Source organism: Aedes aegypti, chromosome 3, assembly GCF_002204515.2.
Source record: "Aedes aegypti strain LVP_AGWG chromosome 3, AaegL5.0 Primary Assembly, whole genome shotgun sequence".
Lineage (NCBI taxonomy): Eukaryota > Metazoa > Arthropoda > Insecta > Diptera > Culicidae > Aedes > Aedes aegypti.
This window is the reverse complement of record NC_035109.1, coordinates 218,354,927-218,376,052: the sequence shown is the minus strand read 5'-3', so window position 1 is coordinate 218,376,052 and position 21,126 is coordinate 218,354,927. Positions and strand designations below refer to the sequence as shown.

Below are 21,126 nucleotides of genomic sequence, written 5' to 3'. Positions count from 1 at the left end.
TCATTGTAATCATTATAAATCGCCCTATCAATTCGAAGAAGCAATCTCAAATTTCACTACACGTAACAATTTGAAAATGTCTCAATATGTTTTCACATATATTAAAAATTACATGCCCCCCGTGTTACCTTAACAGGTTTTTCATGATAATAAATCTTCGAGCTGTTAACCCTCTGTTTCTCATGACAGCACAGGTGATCCACCAATTTTCGACGAACGCTAGCTAAACCAAATTGAGACGATTAGCTCAATAATGATTGGAATACATTTATACGCTTATTTGTCTCATCTAGGTAGCATCGAAATAACTGACCTAAGAGTCAAACTATTGAAAAAACAATCTAAAAAATTATTGGAAAACGTTCAATTTTGTATAGTGATTTTGAATAATATAGAAACAACTTTTTTTCAAGCACTCCTTTTAGAAACCCCATCTTGTCAGCTAAATTGTCGAACAAAGATGTGAGAAAGAAAGAGTTAAATTCGGTTTTGTGTTACACAGCTAAAAATATGTTGTAAAATTAAGTTTATTTTAATGCACATATTTGGAGCATCAAAATAAACCTAAATTTCAACGACTAATCCATTATTTTTCTATCAAATTCACTTTAAATTTACACTATCATGTAATATTCAACCATTTCTAGTTGAAAATTGAATGTATATTCATTTAAATTTACATGATGCTGTAACAACACACGAATTTGATTTATTTTTACAGTAGACTTCAGTTTACATCACATTGAAAATTAAATATTTTTTTCTGTGTAGGCATGCTGTTTGCAGAACAAAGATTTGTCAATGGGTTTAACAACGTTTCTGACTTTTTTTAAGAACGAGATTTTTAGCCCTGAGCTACTTTATCTTATTTCTGAGAATATGTTAAACGTAATGACGGAGATTCCATGCAGTGTTTCGTATCGTTCAACTAAGTAATTGTTTATGAACAAATAACAGTATGGATTGATGCCGTATCTAATTGTTTTGCACATTTTATTGCTTCATAACTAAGAAATACACTGTAGTGAATGTCATTTGAAATACATACCTACTTATTCAAAACAACAAAACAATTGTAATTGAATAAGATATATTCAATCCATTGACAAAAGTTGTTTCCTAATATTGCATAAATCTGACCAGAATTCTTTTTCCTTCTCGCACAGGCCGCCCAGGCACAGGCCCAAATCCGTAGCATGCAGAATATGCACCCGATGCAATACAACTCCTACATGAACCAGACCATGTCGATGACGTCGAGGTCTTCCCAAAATCAAGCGGTTCCGCCACCGCTGGTTCGGTCATCGCAATCGCAAGCCGCTCATATGTAAGTACCATCTATCCCGATTCCGAATCACTTCTCCTTCCTCCACTTTGTTGCTTTCCTTAGCTCTAATGTTTATCTCTATCCTCTCTACCCTCGATTAGTTAGTTAGTCTCTCTATTCTGTTTTTTCGATAGTGTTGTTAGTTTTTTGTTTTAGTATCATCTCTTTTTCATCCATTACTCACCTTTGTTGGCACAGTGCAGGCTGCTATAAAATGTTTGAAAGGTATACCGTAAAGTGCCCCAAATCAGCGCTCCAAAAGTCCAAAATTAAACGTATTTTAAGAAAATGTGAAATTTGACAATTTTGCTGCCCATGAATTATGGGCATACATCACAGTTTTACAAAATAGAATTACTGTTGCCTTCAAAATCCAATTAGCTGTCGCAGTTGCGCTAAATTATGACACTTTACGGTACACTATTGTACTCTATTTGAAATTTTGTGTTGTGAGCTGGTGAGATTTCATATGTGACGTCTTGATATGTAAGAGTATTTCATGCTCTTGATCAAAATAATTGAATGATCTTACCACGGGTAACAAATGATACCAATTATTTGATTTTATTGATGTTGAAATCTAAAAATATACCTATGTACGCTTCTACATTTAAATTACTTTATATGGTAGTATCCAAAGTAGTTCCCTATTTCGACATACGGGATAATTTGAGTGGTTTCACATTTCGAAAGGTTTGGTATGTTTTAGCAGTAAGATGTTCAAACATTCAAAGATATTAAAAAAGTGAAAGTTGTCGAAACTTTCCATATAACTAAATAGGGAACCACTATGGCCATAATTGATACACTTACCCTAGTGTTAAGATTCACAGAAATGAAATTGGAAAAAAGTGTATGTGAATGTGAATGTGAAGCACCATGCTACGCTCACCATATTCGATTTCAGCACCCACTACAGCAAATACGTACAAAAAGACCGTTCAGAGGGGTGCACAGCATAGCACAAACATGACATAGCATAGATGGTGGCACCAGATGTTATGTTTCTCTCAAAAAACAGGCACCTTTCGTGTAGTCTCCTGCTTATGTGCTCGTAAGCAGTAGGTAATCCATAGGAGAAGAAATCACGAAATGAAAGCGTTTTTGAATCAAATTTTACTAAGCAGATTGTGTCTCATATTATTCCTAGGTATTAAAAAAAATATAGTTTTTTTTCTCCGAATTTTGATTTCTTGGTTTTATAGTATTATATAAAAATATGAGCAAAAATTATTGAATTTTAATGCAGTTGAATGTATTAGGTCTTAGTCATTAGACTTGCATCCTCACTTCATATTGAGCAAGATCTGGAACACGGCTCATTCTACTCAGCATAAACTTTTAATCAAAATAGCATCGAAAAAAGTAAGATTTAATTTCGTGTATGGTGGTAATAGTTTTGATAGATCTATTCTTAGTGCAGCCATCCAAAGATGAAAGCCACAAGAAGATCCATTAGAGAAGCCAGTTATGGGGAAACCAAAGGAAAACTGCAAAACGAACCCGCTTTCTTATGTCCGAAGCTAGGTAACCATCATTACTACTGCACTGGAAACGATTGACCCGTTGTTATGGTAACATGTTGTTATGGTAACATGGATATCGATTTTCCTTTCAACGAGATCTATGATTAGTACTCGTCGTCACGGTGTTGTATTTTCTTTTCAAAAAAAAAAACAGGGTGTTCGAATTTTGCTTACACCTGTGCGTCTGGTGAACATGCCCGCCTACTATTCGATGTTCGATTCCGACCAGCGGGGACAAAGATGATGATGATGATGACTCATTTGATTTTCCTACCTTCACAGGAATGAATGCTGATTCCGCAGTTTATGATGTCATCGTTGCGTGAAATCGTCAGATGTGTCATAAAAATGCTTTTGTTTGAGTTGAATGATCGTGAGTAATTTCAAAACAGTCGCAGTGCGTTCTATGTGCGCATTATTCAATGCAATTTAAATAGTGCTTTGCATATTACTACCCAGTTAAGAAATAGTATTGGAGTCTCTGTCATGAATAAAAATTTATCAACATGGAATTATTCCGCCTATACCGTTAAAATTCAACAGAAAAAATCGCTAGATATTTCCCCAATCCCGCTAGGAATTCATAAATTTTGCTTTTGTGCTACTCAGAACACTGAGGATTGCGCTGATTGACTGATTACATCGAAATTATGTTTTTTGACTAAAATTTTCAATGAGAATTCAATGAGATCAGAATCACGTTAGCAGGTCTGATAGTAAATCTATTTTTGAAGATTTGGCCTCTTTTCGGATATAGTTTCTAAAAGGTACTTATTTTTTATGGAAGGTCTTGAAAATCTATATATTAACCAAAATGATATCTAAAATCCCTTTTTTATTAATTCTGCTTGCATTGTATCTTGGTGTAAAACTCTAGAGGCTCCAAAGAATCCTTTCAATACTATCACGTCACTATTCCGCAGATCCTTTGTGAACTGCTTCTTAGATTCCTCGGAAAATAGCTTCAGGGTTCAGGATAGTCCTTCTAGTGATATGCCCAGAGATTTATTCTGGAATACTCTACTCAGGACCCTTCCAGAAATACCTCTAGATATTCCTCCCAGAAACATTTCTAGCGATTTTGAAAGGGGTGCTTGAAGGATGACTGCTCAAGGATGAACACTACCTCCATAAATTTTCCTTGGGATTAGGTACTCTGAAAATTTTCCTATAGAATTTCGCAGGATTTGCTCCGGATATTTTTAAACTACAGTCAACTCTCCGTAATTCGATACTGAAGGGACCATCGAGTTAGGGAGGTATTGAGTTGTAGAACACAAAATCAGTGCAACTGTCAACCAAGTGACCATCGAGGTAGCCATGAAAACCAACCTTTACTATGGTTTAACGCTATCGAGATACAAAATATCAAGTTAGGGAGAGTATACTGTATCTTTTTCACTAATTTCCAAAATATAAGAGATCATCCAATGAATCATACAGGAGTTCTTCCAAGAAATTCCACATAGGCTCATCCCAGAGTTAAAAAAAAATCGTTTAGGAATTATTCTAAAAAATACTACACGTCTACAAATTTTTCTTGGAATTTTTCTAGGATTTTATCTAAAGATTACTGCTACGAGTGATTTCTCAAGTAAAATCCCCATGGTTTCTTCAAAACTTCATTCAAGTTTTCATACCAGTTTCTTCCTTCAGGAATTCCGGCCGATGTTTTTTCAAGGAATGCCTTTAGAAAATCCTAGGAAAGACATTTTCATCACAGCTGTAGTTCTTTCAGAAATACTTTTAGGGGTTCATTCGTCAAAGGGTTACTGTAGAACTTACATGTTTTATCAGGCGTTACCTTAAAAGTTTCTTTAGAAACTAGTTTACCCTACATGGCTAACCACTTTCAAAAGAAATTCGGAAGCGAGAAACTGTTCATGACCTTTTCAAGATTTATAATATCTAAGGAAGAAGACGGGGGAAGCCCGCCTAAGCAATTTTTCGTTATGTGTCAAAATCAAGAAAAACATTTTTTTCTAGGCGGAATGACATTTTTTGAAGCCTTTAACATGTTCAAAAATTATCACAGCTGTTGTATTTGTAAAAAAATGTTTATTTTTGAGACTTGTTGAAATATCGCGGAACTATTCGCGAGGAGATCGCGATGATCAGATTCGATCAAAATAATAACAATCCAGCATTGAAGGATTGATGACGTATGTCATGTTATTCCAATAATGCCCAAACGAGATCCAACGGGAACTTGCATACGAGGTTGTATGCGGGCGCTATAAATGTTCTGCTGCAGATAGGTTCATAAATATTCTCACTTGAATTCAGTGTTGCGAGTAATGCTATTGGATTATCATGTGAATCATATTGAATTATAAACATTGGATTATTTACATCGCTATCAAACATTGACTACCAATAATGACCTGACAGACGAAATAAAGAATTTTTATCTACAAACCAAACCAAAACTGAGTCTAAGTTTTAACAGGTTATGGGCCCAGTAGTCAACTGAGCAAGATTTATTTTTCTTCAACGATCAAGTTTTTTTGAAGAAATCGAAAGATGTCTGTGAACGATGTCGAAGTCAAGGCAGGTGGTCAACCTGCAAACCAGCGACAGGAGGTTGAGAATCGGACCGAGAGAGGAGCATTCGAACGGCAGCTGCCGTATACCGCCGTTGCTGTACGAGACCGTGCCCATATCTTCGATGGGTCGGAGAGGATGTTTGCGGCATGGAAGTGGAGGATGGAGCACCACCTCTCTATGATGGACCTCATCCATACGTTGGTTCGTACTCCGTACGAAGAAGAATACGCCACTCCCGTGGCGGGTAATTCGGAAGCCCAAGAGGAAGTGAGAAAGGCAAAGCTGCGTAAGAGAATCAACGACGACATGAACGCTCTGGATGAAATTGTTATGTGGGTGAACAATGACGTCCTTAACAAGCTAATCGGAGTCTCATACGCAAAGGAGGCTATGGATCTATTGGTGAAAACCTACCAAAAAGTTGGAACGGGCGTTATGATTGCCATGCGTGATCGATTGTTTTCGATCAAAAATAGAAAACATACTTCTATTTCGGCCTTGTTCGACGAGTACGAGACGATAATCCGGGAGCTAGATCGGATGGGTACTCGAATGGATCAATCGGAGAAGATGGCCGCTCTGATGATAGCCATACCGAAGCGATATCAGCACGTCAAGGGAGCATTGACCGTTTTGCCGTGCGATGAACTCTGCAAGAAGCCGTTAGTGGAGATAAAACGAATGCTGTTGGATGCGGAGCAAAGCGAGACGATGGAGGTCGATGATGAGCCAGTGGTGCCAGACGTGGCGCTAAAAACGACCAGAAGAGTAATTGAGTGTTTTGGGTGTGGAAAGCCAGGACACTACAAAAATAAATGCCCGGCGTTAAAGAAGAAGAAGAAGCGGTTTGTTCATCACCAAGGTCATGCGATGCTAGCAGGAGAAAAGAAGAAGGAATCTCGGAAGGTATCGTTTGCTGTGGACTCTGGAGCTTCAAGCCACATGGTGAACGACGAAAAATTGTTACAGAGAGCGGTGAAGCTGGCAACACCGGTTACCATCAGCACAGCAAAGTCGGGGGAGACCCTACAGGCTGTGAAGAAAGGAAAGGTAACATTGAAATCGGTTGTTGGCTTGAACAAAATAAAACGTATTGAATTGTACGATGTTCTTTTCATTCCCAATCTCGAAGAAAACCTCCTTTCAGTCAGAAAGATTAATTCCATCGGGAAAAGGGTCACTTTTCAGGATAAAGAGGTTCGAATTGAAGATAAAGGCGAGGTTATCGCTGAGGGGAAGAATAAAAATGGTTTGTATTGCGTTGATATGTTTTTGGAGCATACTGTCGACCAAGCAGCGTTGTTTAGTCAAAGGAAGGTAAGTCTAACCGATTGGCATAAACGGCTCGGTCATCTTAGTTTTTCGGGGCTTGAAAAACTGCTCAAAAACAATATGGTTGATGGAATAGATATTTCATCAAATGATTTAGTCAAACAGTATGAAGTTTGCGAGAGTTGTTTAGCAGGCAAACAATCATGCAAGAAGTTTCTTTCTATGCAATTACCCAGATCAAGTCGGCCACTTGAATTAGTGCATACAGATGTATGCGGGTATATGGAGCAATCCACCTACGATGGGTATCGGTATTTCGTCACCTTTACCGATGATTTTACCCATTTCACTGTTGTTTATCTCATTAAAAGAAAAAGTGACGTATTCGATCGTTTTAAAGAATACGAGGCAATGGCAACAGCTCACTTTGGTCAAAAGTTGTCTAAAATGCGTTGCGATAACGGTAGAGAATATCTTGGCAAAGATTTCCAAGACTACTGTAGGAATAAAGGTATCAGAATGATTTTTACCGTTCCTCATACTCCTCAGCAGAACGGAGTAAGTGAAAGGATAAATCGAACGCTAATGGAGAAGGTTCGAGCTTTACTCCATCAAAGTGAACTTTCGAAAGAAATGTGGGGAGAAGCATTGTATGTGGCTGCTTACGTCACTAACAGGTCTCCGACAAATGCTCTTGTTGAACTCAAGACGCCTTTTGAAATGTGGAATGGCAGGAAACCAGACCTTAGTAATCTAAAGATGTTTGGTAGCCATGCTTACAAGCAAATTCCGAAAGAGAAACGTCACAAGCTTGATTCAAAGACAAAACGATTGACATTCGTAGGTTATGCGAATAACGGATATCGGTTGTGGAATAAAAACAACCGAGTAATTGAAATATCCAGAAACGTTGTCTTTGATGAATCAATTGTTCGCAGTAATACAACAACCGAAGATGTTCATCTACCAATTGTTGTGAGGGAGCAGAAACACTGCGAAAATGAAGATAAGGAGGAAGAAATTTCAATCTGCAACGAAGATGAGAGCATAACAAACAAAGATGATGAAGAAGAGGTGATTCGACTTCCTGAGCCTGAGGAAGAAGTGGAAGCAGAAGAAGTTGTAATAATCGAGACGTCTGATGAGGTTTTCGCGGATGCTGAGGAGGATGAGGGCATCGATGAGCAGCAATCAGAGCTAAGACGTGGTACACGGAAAAGAAAAGTTCCCCAAAGATTCCAACCGAGTTCTGCCAAGATAGCTTCTGCAACATTCGATGAAGATGCTCCAGAAACAGTAGCCGAATTGAAGAAACGGGAGGACTGGGAGAATTGGAAAATTGCCATCGATGAAGAATTAAATTCTCTTCATGAAAATAAAACCTGGACAGTGGTCAACTGTTTACCGAGGAACCAAAAAGCTATTCATTCGAAATGGGTTTTTTCGGTGAAAGACGATGGCCGCTATAAAGCACGGCTAGTTGCAAAAGGTTGCTCACAGAGACCTGGTTTTGATTACCAGGATACTTTTGCTCCAGTAGCCAGAATGGAAAGCGTTAGGACAATTTTGTCAGTCGCAAATAAGAATGGACTTTTGATTCATCAAATGGATGTTAAGACAGCTTTTCTTTATGGAGATTTAGAGGAAACGATCTTCATGAAGCTTCCAAACGATGAGATAGGTAATTCTCAAATCGTACGTCTACAGAAAAGTTTGTACGGTTTAAAACAAGCTAGTAGATCTTGGAACAGGAAATTCGATGACGAAATTAAAAAGCTGGGTTTTATTCCATTAAAGAGTGACTGTTGTGTGTATACGTCTCGAGCAAAAGATTTGATTTTGATTTTATATGTAGACGATATACTCATTCTTGGAAAACAGGAATCACAACTAAACTGGATAAAATCTGAACTTGGGAAGCTATTCCAAATGAAAGATTTAAAAGAAGTGAAACACTTTTTGGGGGTATGGACATACACCGAGATTATCAGAACCAAATCATGGAAATATCTCAAGCAGGTTATGCAGAGAAAATCCTAAAAAGATTTGGAATGTCCGAATCAAAACCAGTTAGCACTCCACTAGATCCGAATGTACGATGGGTCAAGTCAAATGATGATGAATTAACATCACATCCATTCAAAGAATTGCTTGGCTGCTTGCAATATCTAGCGTTAGTATCACGCCCTGATATCAGTGCTGCAGTAAATATCCTAAGCAAATACCAAGCTTCCCCTTCAAATGCACATTGGACAGGATTGAAACGCATTTTGCGTTATTTGCGAGGAACCATGAACACAAAAATCGTATTCAGCAATAGAGAACACTCAAACGTTTTATTGGGTTTTGCTGATGCCGATTTTGCCAACGACATCGATGATCGAAAATCAATTTCTGGAAATTCGTTTCTTGTTTTCGGCAATCTTGTGTCTTGGTCAACCAAAAGACAACAAACGGTTAGTTTGTCGTCAACAGAAGCTGAATTAATTTCACTCTGTCAAGCTGCTAAAGAAGGATTGTGGTTAACAAACCTTCTGAATGAACTGGGCATAGAAAGTTCTCCATTCATAATCATGGAAGACAACATTCCATGCATAAACTTCACTGAAGAACCTCGAAGTCACCAACGAATGAAACACCTTGATTTGAAGTTCATGTTCATCCGGGAACTCGTCAGGAGCAGGAAGCTAAAGATAGAATATATCTCGACGGTGGATCAACCAGCTGATGCATTCACCAAAGGACTTCCAGCTGCTCAACATAGGAAACTGCTGAACATCCTTAATGTCCGGATTGAGGGGAAATGTTGAAATATCGCGGAACTATTCGCGAGGAGATCGCGATGATCAGATTCGATCAAAATAATAACAATCCAGCATTGAAGGATTGATGACGTATGTCATGTTATTCCAATAATGCCCAAACGAGATCCAACGGGAACTTGCATACGAGGTTGTATGCGGGCGCTATAAATGTTCTGCTGCAGATAGGTTCATAAATATTCTCACTTGAATTCAGTGTTGCGAGTAATGCTATTGGATTATCATGTGAATCATATTGAATTATAAACATTGGATTATTTACATCGCTATCAAACATTGACTACCAATAATGACCTGACAGACGAAATAAAGAATTTTTATCTACAAACCAAACCAAAACTGAGTCTAAGTTTTAACAAGACTTTATAAAGCGATTTCGATTACGATTATTTTTAGCGATGGGGTAAAACCACACATCTATGGAATAAAAGCAACCATCACAAATTTCGTACACAATTTTGCTAAAACTACATCAATTCACTGTGATTCTACAAAGTAGGTATGATGTTCTATGAATTCTATATTATTTAATCGGGATGTTGAATCACTTTTTCGGTTAATTAATTCTTATAACTTAGATATATACCTACTAGCACTTTGAAACACCCATATTATGGAAACAAAATGTGAATTTGGCTATCAGTTTTCACAGTGTTTCCCAAACTTTTTCGGTTTCTAATCTTTAACGGCTTGTTGTAGTGTTTCATCTGTTGTGAAACATTTCAAATGTTCCAGAATATTCTATGAATTAAAGATTAGAATGTTACCAAAATTTTCCAATAATCTGTTAAATAGCTGTTGGAGTGTTCTATAATTAATGTCATATATAACACTGGTTGACATCCTTTTTGAAACTGCGATCCCCTTCAAAATTTAACAAACTTTCCGTGGACTTCCAAAGTTGATGATCTCTAAACAACAGTTCATAAAAACTTTACATAGATTATTCATGAATAAACAGATATCCTTGATAGACACACCCTATAATTTTCTCCGTAATCCACCACAGGTAATGGGAGAAGTTTCCAAAGATCATTCAGAGTCCACCAAAAAACTTTGCCAGGAGTCTATCCAACATCTTTTCAAGATTTTGATAGAAAACTTCTAAAGGATCCTACAAAATCGTACAAAGTTGAGAAGATTTCAACAAAAACTACCTCCAGAGCAGTGTTGATAGACTCATACTCAAAATCTCAATCAATACGCTCTCCCGTGAGACCAAACTCATTAGGGATCTGCTTCGCAAATCTCACGATTGAGATGTTGATGCAAAATCAACTCAATCAACTCAAACCGTAAAAAATGATTCAGTCGCAAAACCCGGCAAAAACTCTTGAAATCCGAATGTTGTTGTTTACGTTAGAAAGGATTAACATATTTTTACCAGACTAACAAGAAATTATTGCCGTGTGTGAGTAAACTGTGGAAATAAGAGACAATGAGTTAAAAAGGTGAGCCAACTCATCCATGATTTTTTGACTGCTGAGTTGCATGATTGACAACTCACGCATGAAAAATCTCAAGCGTGAGTTGTGAGAAATTGAGTTTTTCACAACACTGCTCCAGAGGAGTCTAGGAGTACCTTGAAAGAAATTTGTTGCTTTTTGTTATTTTTGTCGTTATTTTTTTTTTTTTGTTGAGTATACCTAAAGCAGCATCAGAACCCGCGAAATTTTCGTAAATGATTCTTTTAAAAATATTTTAGGATTGCATGCTTTTGCATGCTTCTTTGAACATTATGATAAACTATTCTATTGAGTTTTTAAGAAACCAGACAATAGCTGTTGAAATATAACCTTCAAAAACCTCGTCAGATATCCGTTAAGAATATCTTTCGAAAGTCTCATTTAAAATCCAGCTGATAGATTCAACAAGATTTCCCAATGGTTTGAGTGAAAACAGTGAATACTTTTATTTTTTCAATCCCGTTGATAGTTTTCTAAGGAACTTCTCAGAAACTCAAGGATTAGCACTAAAAAATGCCAGGAATTTTCTACACACATCATGCTAATTTTGTTTCCTGGCTTGCACTGAAAGTTGGTCTTCTAATCTCATATGAACAGATTTGCACTTTAATTATTCTACCAGTGATTGTGTAAATAAAAAAGTTGTTTTTTTCTAATATTGAAAATAAAACACCACTAACTATGAGTTCTTGCAAACAAGGGAGATAAGAAATTCCCCTCATTTATTTATCAATACAAAAATAAAACTTATTGAAAAACGGCTTTGCGGCCCCCTAGGGGTCCGTTAACCATCGGTTGAGAAATCTTCTAAAACGTTACTGACAGACAGAATATGGGATTTTATGCAGAATTGGACAAAACTCGCGTAACAATTCAAAAGGGCCAATCCTCAGATCGTTGATTCTGAGCAAATTTGATTCGAATATTGTTGACCACATTTTCAATTCCCATATCTCAGTATTCAAATCAATCAATTACTACAATCTATTACTACACGTTAATAAACGATTTCTTTTGAAAACTGCCAAAAATGTGAAAAAATAATGATTTTAAATGCTTGGCCCATTTTTGATTTTCAACAAGGAATGGGCCTTTTTTATTGGTCAAATTGAATTTTATTAGCGTGCTTGGCCCAAGACAAGGCCTTTTTGGTTTGGGCCTCTCATCACACGGAGACGGAATTCAACTCAATTTTGGGTTGTTTCAACGCAATTCCGTAGTTGAGCCCAATAAATCAATTTTGGCTAAATTTCCAAGGTGCCCACTAGGTAGTTTGGCTTTAATTCCATTAGAAAAATATACTCAATTTTGGGTTGATTTAACTCAAAATTGAGCTCTTTCGACTCAAACATAAGAAAAGTTGAATTTACCCAAATTTGGCTTATTGGGCCAAAGTACCCCCATTGGGTAGATGCAGCTCTCTCTATTTTTGACAACATTCGTGTGGGAGAAGAGAAAACCGAGAGATTTTGGGTTGAAACTATAATCGATATACTTAATTTTGGGTAAAGTAAACTCAAAAAATAGGTAAAATATTTCTCCGTGCTTGCTAAGGCCAATGACAGTTTGCGAAATTTCCCGATTGTAGGCGCTCTGGATGAAGAGAGAACCGATCATTGGCCGTTTCGAGCAGGGGGGAATGATTGATTTGGAAAAAAAAGCGATTATTGGTTGTTTTGAAAATCGAGTTTATAGCGGCAAGTTTCATGATTATGTTGGCATTACCAGAATTATATCCCTTCTTTCAAAGATACCTTTTCTTGATGATGAAATTTTATGCCAAATGTCCTTTTTGATAAATGGCGTTATGTCAAATGCCTAAATTAAATTATAAAAATGGTTAGAAGCATAGTTTGTAGTACGACATTATTTCCTTCAAAAACTCCACGTGGGTAATGAACGGCCAATACTCTGTATACCATATTCTACAAGTTTTGAAAACCCCGCACCCCGGAGTGCTAGGTATCATGACTCAATTAGCTCCTTCACAGAAGCTATAACACGGGAATTTCCATGATGAATATACACTTGTACCTGGAATCATCTCATCGGCATGCTGATTGCTCTTCTCAAAACGAAAGCGCTTCACTGAACTTATAACAAGTTATCCCTTGCGATCCGTTTTCCCAGAACTTGTTGATACCTTTGAAAAGCTAAACACAAAATTGCCCTGTTAACAACGAACCGAGAATTCCACGTTTCACGTGAATCCTTTTTATTTTTGCTGACGGAATGGTTGAACATTTGTGTGTCAGATAGAAACTTGCGTGAAGCACCATACCAGAGTCGTCTGAGTTGCAAAAATTCTTCAAGTTTTTAAGTGCACCAATTTCAGCGGAAGCCTTAGTGCCTTATGTGCGGGTAGCTTAACCTTCGGGTGACCTCTTATGCAGTTCAGGCACCCAGAAGCAAGCTGAACACTTGACGTCACCGAATGTAAGCAACCCGGCTGGCAAATGAACGGGCCCACACATCCAAGCAGGGGAACTCTATTATGTGAACCTACACACAAAGGAACAAGAGACTGAGGGGAGGGCAGACGACGACGACGACGGTGGCTTGCCACCACGCGAGCTGGAAGTAGCAAAAATTGAAGTAAATAATAACGCGTGCTCAAGGGAAAATCACCTGCTAATCAGTTGTCGGTGATTGCTTGCTGGCGATGCGAGGAGAAGCCGGCCCATGTGCGGCACTTTGGTAGAGCGTTTGTCTGTCTGTCTGTAGGTCGAATGGCTACAAAGTACCTGCCAGGGGATGGGAGACTACACACATTGATCTGCGAGTTTGCGGCAAAATTAGAACATTGATGTTTAATGGGTTTTTATTTATAAAAATGTTGCAGAAACGTAAGGCTGGTCCTTCGATGGCAACATGCAACCACTTAAAACGTTTTTATTATTTATTTTGCACATCGAGAAAAATCTGGAGATTGCTTGTATAATTCGGAAGATTTATAATTCAGAGGATTGACAAAGGAGTAGCTTATTCAACAAGATCCCAGAGGCATCTGAATATATTCAACGTTATCGATTCCTACTGGATGCCACATTATTAGCATGTATTAGGGGAGTTCGTTTGTCTTCGATAAGTGGTTATTAATAAGTCTATTTAAACCTAAACGTTTCAGTAACGCAATTTTTCATTTCGTGTATTAACAAGTACAATTTTAACCTTTACATTGGTTAGTATAATAAACAATATCTAAATATCTACCAAATGATTTAACATCTAATATTAATGAAAATTGAATTTAGTACTTCAGTCAACTCTCCATAACTCGATATTGGAGGAAGTGAAATACGCCACAGTCCTTGGAATATGAACTTTCATTATAATGTTCCACCATATATGTATTTCACATCTCGCTTTCGGGCAACTAAATGATAGCAGGGTAACCCCAACTCACGAATCTCGCCATTAGCTGTTTGTCCACTAGCAAAAGACAAGATTTCGATTACAGATAGCCTGCACTGATTCCCACTTTTTCCAGACATAGCTTATGATGTAGAAGTATTGGTAAGCACCTTGCAGCCTTGGTTGTCTCCATTCGCTTATTCCTGTGCATTTGTTTTATAAGTAGTATTTATTTTTAGTTTTCCTCGGTGTTGGCATCTATTTCGGTAGCACACTAACAAGCTGAACATACCTTACCCCCTAACAAAGCATTAACCAACGAGTTCCGTTGCGAACGTTGAAAAGAAGAGCAAATCAGCACAAACTACCACCCATTGGAGTAGAGATTCAAATCTAAAAGTACGAAGTACGCTCCCTAGATTCATTATGCGTTTTTCAAACCAATCACCTTTCGTCGCTCGGAAAACCGGTTCAACTTTCCAACTAAAATTGCTCCCACGTCTGGTTCATTCTTGTTCATCGCCTTTCCTTTCTACGAAACCGACTGCAGCGCGTGAGCATAATAAATTTAACCATCCGATCATAACAACAGTCCGTGTCCGCGTCTAATGTTTAATCCTAAGCAAGCAAGCATTTTACCTGTGATTAAGAGAGGCTAAGTTAATACCATTCAATTAACGTATTTTTATCCCCCTAAGTAAGAACTTAAGAACACTTGCTCAAACCGATAAACGCATTGTAATGTTTCTAGGTCAAGTGGTTCATCATCAATACGCTCCAACATCAGTTGTACTACTCCGACCTCTTACCTCAATCCTGAACTGTCCATATTCGCCACCTCCCGAAGCCCCAATGGCACCGTCAATCTGTCGCACCTGAATCAGTTGCAAATTAACCAACTCACGGCTACGAATAGCAACATCACCATCACACCAGCTAACAACAGTTCTAACAGTAGTAGTAGCGGTGCCAAAACACCTGCCTACCCTAAGAATCCGGTCTCGATAACGGCCGTTCCGGTTGCATCGCCATCACGTGCCTCACCTAAAGGTGCCCAGGCAAGGCATCCTCCTCCGGCGTTGATTCCGGTCGGATCGACCGCTGCCAACGCGACTAAAACCAATAGCAACCATCTGCTACAGAGTCAAGTTGAGCTTTTACGTGAAAAGTTGCTTCTAAACAATGTTCCTAATATGGCAGCAGTTGCTGCAGCGTATGGTGCCATTGTTCCAAATCCTGCATCCTTCCCTTCATCCTCTTCTTCTTCTACTTTTCTGTCCAATCCTGTAGCGAGTAAATCTAATGTAGACAATACCAGATATAAGAGCGTAATTACCTCACGAGCAGCAATGGGTGTAATCGATCTATCTTCCCTCCAAGGTCAAACATGGCAGGAGCGGCGGCTGCGGCGGCAATGTCCCAGCAACAGCAACAGCAGCAGAAACGATCCAATGCTGCAGCTGCTGCCGCAATGACCAACGGTCGCTCCAATACGACCATCACCTCGACCAACAACTATCGCTCTACGGCGGCTGCCCTGCAACAGCAACTACAGCAACAGCAGGCAGCCGTAGTGGCCGCCAGCAACAGGCGGCTGCCATGAGCGCCGACGGCGGCACTCGGCACGGCAATATGATTATGCTGCCGGAAATGACTATGGGCGGTACCCCGTATAAACCGTACGAGGTCGTCAAGAAACCGATCGAGAATAAAACGATCTACTGCATCAACAAGACGCCGTACCGAAATACGGACTATCTGATGACCATCCAGGACCTGAAGGACGTGTTCTTCCCGTACATCAGCCTGGAGGTGTGCCGGAGGGTGCTCAACGCGTTGGATATCAACCTGTTCGTCGGAAATAGGTGAGTTTTTGAATTTTATCTTCACTATGTTATAATGTTGATGTTAGGTTGACCAATATGGACAATCTGATGATAATCTAACCTAATCTCTGTATTCCTTAAACCCAATGTTACTCACTCGAAGTGGCGTAAATGGATCTATGTTCATACTTTTATAGTTCCAATGAACAATCAATGAATCTATATTTGTTCTAATGACGTACTTGAAACAAATTCTTTGTTTGAGACACGATAGTCAAATCTTTTAATGGCTGAAATATCTTTATGTTTGGTTGAATTGAAAATATCTTCAATTATTTTTTCAAGTAATCACTAAAGCAACTTTCTTCATTATGATTTGAAAAATGAGCTTCCACTATGAGATGATAATTCTGGAGTAGATCAGGATGCCCAATCAATCGATTCTGCTTAACCCGTATAGGCCTGAGTGACAGAAAAAAAATTAAAAGCCTCACCGCTCAGCGAATTCTTAACGGATTCAAATGATTTTTTGTCAGTTCACTGGCCCACATATCTAGTTTTAGGAAGTGGCCAGAGAAACTCGGAAATATTCTTGTGGCCGGAGTTATTCCGGTGGATCACTGGGTCAGGTCGGGTGAGAAGGGTACTGTGCGTTTGTGCCCCTGAAGGTAGGCAAATTTCAAGTCACAGATAATTTCCGGAATCGGCTATAATGTGGCCTCTACTTGACGGAATTTTAAGAAAATTACGTCAGTGTAAACCTTTTGAGAAACGATTGAATTGGATAACTATGAGTCCTGCATTTGATTTATCCTAAAAATGGCCATTTTCGGGTCCCGGGACGCCTCAAACTTACAATATAGTGGCCAATTTGTATCTGAACTAAGCTACTAAGCTTCTGGGAACGCATTTTAGTGCACAATTATGTTTGATTCCTACTTTTCGAGAGTCGGTTTAGTATCCAACAAATCTACAGCCGGTTCTTCCGGGCATTACATCCGAATGACCACATCAGGTGTATTTTAATCGGTGCAAAACTCTTCATTTATAAGGTTTTTTTTTATTAGCAACACTTTACACTGAAATAGTGCATTCGTGTTGTGAGATTCCAATTCTTACATTTAATAACCATTCTTATTTTTTCTTGATCGGGTCTGATACACTTTCCAATCCGTGTTCTCATTGCATGCATTTTTTCGCTGCTTGCTCTTCTCTCGTCCCATCTGCCTTATCAATTGACAATCGCCTCTTCGTAGAGTCCAACTCCGTACCGGTTTCGATCGCGTTTTCGTCTGCGTTGTTGCTATTGTCGTTGCCGTCATCGTTGTTGTCGTCGTCGTCGCTCGTATCAGTTTCAACTGGCGGTGATGTACCCATTGTAGTGGACTGGTTAGAGTCGATATTGTTCTGCTCTTTCACTGTCTTTGGAAGTGTTTGGGAGTGTGCTTTAGGTTGGTTTGTATTTTGGCAGCTTACATACGTGTGCTGTCCGTTGACCACAATGTGCGAAGGTACTGCATTATCCAACCGCATACGCACAATTCTGACGCCGTTTGGTATTCCTTTTGAAATAATTTTTCCACACCTCGTTTTCAATAGAAATTATTTTACCGTACTGGGACATGTGATCGGTGATGACGTTGTTTGCCATTTGCGGGGGAAGATCATGCATCCTCAAGGTGGTTACGGGGCCATCCACGTAAATTGGGATGTGGTACGTCACTCCCTTGTAAACGATGCAATGCTGAAGATGATGTTGTTTGTACAGCCGTGGGGCTATACCGGCATCATTCATCTCTATGTATACCCGGTTTTGGAGATTGTGTAATTGGACGTTTTTAACGTCCGCCATGTCCAACTTGACGAAGTCCCGTAGAATCTCCTCTACTTGGTCCACATCTGGTCGTTTTGGCAGGACACTAAAGTCTACCACCAAAGTGTTTTTTCTGTACGATGTCATTCTGAGTTGAATGCAAAGTACAGTCGCGATAAGCAGTAAAGTTCAACGAGAGCCAAGTAAAAGAACGTGCGTCGCATACGAAGAGCGATTGCCAACTGATTTATAATGTTGAATATCAGATCTTAATGATTTATGCAAATTAAAATGATTGTCATTGCAAATAAATAAAGGTAACTTAGCATGTCTTATAAAATAGTGCTTTTTTACCCGTCCTGACCCAGTGACTCGTCGGAATAACTCCGGCCTCACAAATATTACCGAGTTCCTCTGGCCACTTCCAGAAACTAGATATGTGGGCCAGTGAACTGACAAAAAATCATTTGAATCCGTTAATAATTCGCTGAGCGGTGAGGGTTTCAGTATTTTTTCTTTCACTCAGGCCTATACGGGTTAAACGATAGTGCGAATCTAGGCCACAGGCTACATGAAAAGACATTTGGTTCATCTGCAGATGTACGTCGCAAATCCGGGAAATTTGTATTGAATTTCTTTATGAAAAGAAGTATAGTCATCATTATGCAAGCGAACGTTCACAATTTTTTTTATTATTTTGCAATGATTTTGTTCAACCGACTGACTGGACATTTGTACAAAGATTTCTTCAAGCGGATCGTAAGAGAGATCGAGAGCCTTCTTGTAAACTTTGCGAACCGACTTGAACGATTCTGTTCCAAGTCACTTGTAATAAAATGAATGGGGAATATATATAAAAATTGAAACCAATTCAATAGAGTTCTCAATTGTTGATTCATAAAACGCATGATTTTTATAGACCCTTATTTATGATCAGGTTCACGAATAGAATCTGTTATGAGCAAGCATTGCAGGTTTCGCTCTCATTTGAGTATGAAGTACGATCAAAGCAAGCAAAGAAAAACATCCCATCTGTTGCGGTCCACGATCGTCATTGTATCGCAAGGTGTAACAAGTCTGATAAATGGAAGCAGCGAGCGAGAGCCCCAAAGAGAGAGCGATGATAAAATCCATTTTTCTCGCTTGTTTACCGTTGGGGATAGGTGTTTTTCTTTACTGGCACGATAAACAATCCACGAACTTCCAATAGCAATATTGTCCACCAGGCTTGGAGCATGTTTAGAGGGGTTTTATCATGCACTACTATCCCCCCAATCTGATCAAAGTTGTAGCAGTATACGATAAACAGTCTCTCATAATGTGCAGCATGTTATGATAGTTACGGAGAGTGATACGTGAGAGATTCTCTCAATTTTCTCAGGATTCAATCCCTGGTTATGAGTCAGCAAAGGAGTCAGTAAATAGTTTGAAATATCATCGAAAACCCACCGAAAATCTTGTCAGACTCCAAATGCATCTGAAGGTATCAACATCAGAAGTGTCAGCAAAGATTCAACTTTATGCGTACACTGATAAAGTTAAATCGTACAAGAATTCTCTCGATCGTCGAATACGATAGCTGTTGTTTCCTATACGCCGTGAAAACTCACATTTTGAAACTCCAACGTATTCAGTATCGCTGTTTTCGGGTTGCTCTAGGATGCATGAACTCGACTCATACTATGAGTTTAGAGGTATTAATAGGAGTATTACCTTTATCAGATCGCTTTGCGGAATTGTCGCTCCGATTTTTTGAAAAGTGTTAAATCGATTGGTAATTGAATGCTGAAAACCTAATCGAACAAAATCCTCGAACAAAATTTATGACACTGACTACTGATACATGATTCTGAAGATAACCCTTCCTCGAACACATCCACGGTAGTTGCTTCCCAGTCTTCTCCAGTTCTACTGTATTTATTGATCTGACCATGAAGCAAGAAATCCATGGAATCCCAGATCCATTCCGTTCAGAGTATATACCACTATTTTTTGCAGACCAATTCGGCCTATTCAGAGGTGACAGAACGTTTTACGCCGACGGGTAAAAAACAAATGATTCCACTGGATTTGGTGTATTTTATGAAATTCATAGCGTCGCATTCAAACTTCAGAGTCCTTGCTCCGTATATATCGCAGAATTAGCGGCGATACATCACGCATTAGAGCGAAGTGCCTGGGTATTTCATTTTCACGGATAGCCATAGCTCAATAGAGGCTACTCGTTCAATGTGGCCGGTAAAGCACTCGTCGTATTCCTTACGTTCTTGCGAGAAATACGGTCCACATTGAGTGCTCTATCGAATCACACTATCACCTTGGTTTAGGTCCCTCCTCATTGCTCGATTCCAGGCAATGAGAAAGCGAATTCGCTCGCCAAAGTGGGTGCTATGGAAGGTGATATTTACCAACGAACCTTTGACCTTAGACAACTCTTCTCCGCTTCTAATGCTTTTGATGGAGTGCTTCCCATCGCTCCTGTTATAGCCATGGTTACAAGTCGTTGTAGTTTTGATAGCTTTGCTTGTGCTGTGGCTTCTTTTGTTTTCAGCCACCATACTAGCGAAGCATTTGTTACTTTTGGGCGAATTACGGATGAGAAAATCCACATTATCATTTTTGGTTTCAAGCCCCATCTTCTACCAAAAAAATTGGAGCAAATCCAAAACGAACTGGTTGCTTTTCCAATCACATACTCAATATAAGCATTCCAAGTCAGCTTTGCATCCAAGATCACTCCCAAGTATTTAACCTGTTCACTAAGGTGCATTTGTACTCCTCCAAGCTTGAAAGCTTTTAGGATGAACTTTATTTTCCTTATGAAAGGGATAATTACTACTTTTGAAGGATTTATGTTAAGGCCCTCCTGAATAAATCTCTTTTTTGCTATTTCTTTTATCGAAAGAGTTTTTTCTTCTTTTGTTACGAGGGTATGAAGTGCCGTAATTGTTGACTTACCAGGTTGATAAGCAAACTGCGAGTCAGATAGAGGACAAGTTCTACATATATGTTGAATTGATAAAATCATATAAAACTTTATCCTTAGTCTTCAATAACATGGAACAAAGACTGATTGGGATGCGTCCTGCTTTCCAATTTTTGGAATAAAAATAACTTTTACTGGTCTCCAAATGGATGGCATATAATTTAATCTTAGGCTATAACGAATAAGT

The 21,126-nt window shown here is 38.8% G+C and overlaps 1 protein-coding gene across 2 annotated transcripts in view; it reads left to right on the top strand.

Annotated features, from left to right (window-relative positions):
* The window catches only part of LOC5565730, a 33,384-nt gene that overhangs the window by 9,509 nt on the left and 2,749 nt on the right, over positions 1 to 21,126 (top strand). The window contains exons 3-4 of one of the 2 annotated variants that reach the window (XM_001650051.2): positions 1,167 to 1,327; positions 15,695 to 16,179. In XM_001650051.2, the coding sequence (XP_001650101.2) occupies positions 1,167 to 1,327; positions 15,695 to 15,917 (384 nt within the window). In that variant the 3' untranslated portion in view covers positions 15,918 to 16,179. Of the gene's footprint in view, positions 1 to 1,166; positions 1,328 to 15,065; positions 16,180 to 21,126 lie in introns of those variants that run through there. The other variant, XM_021852381.1, reaches the window with a different exon arrangement.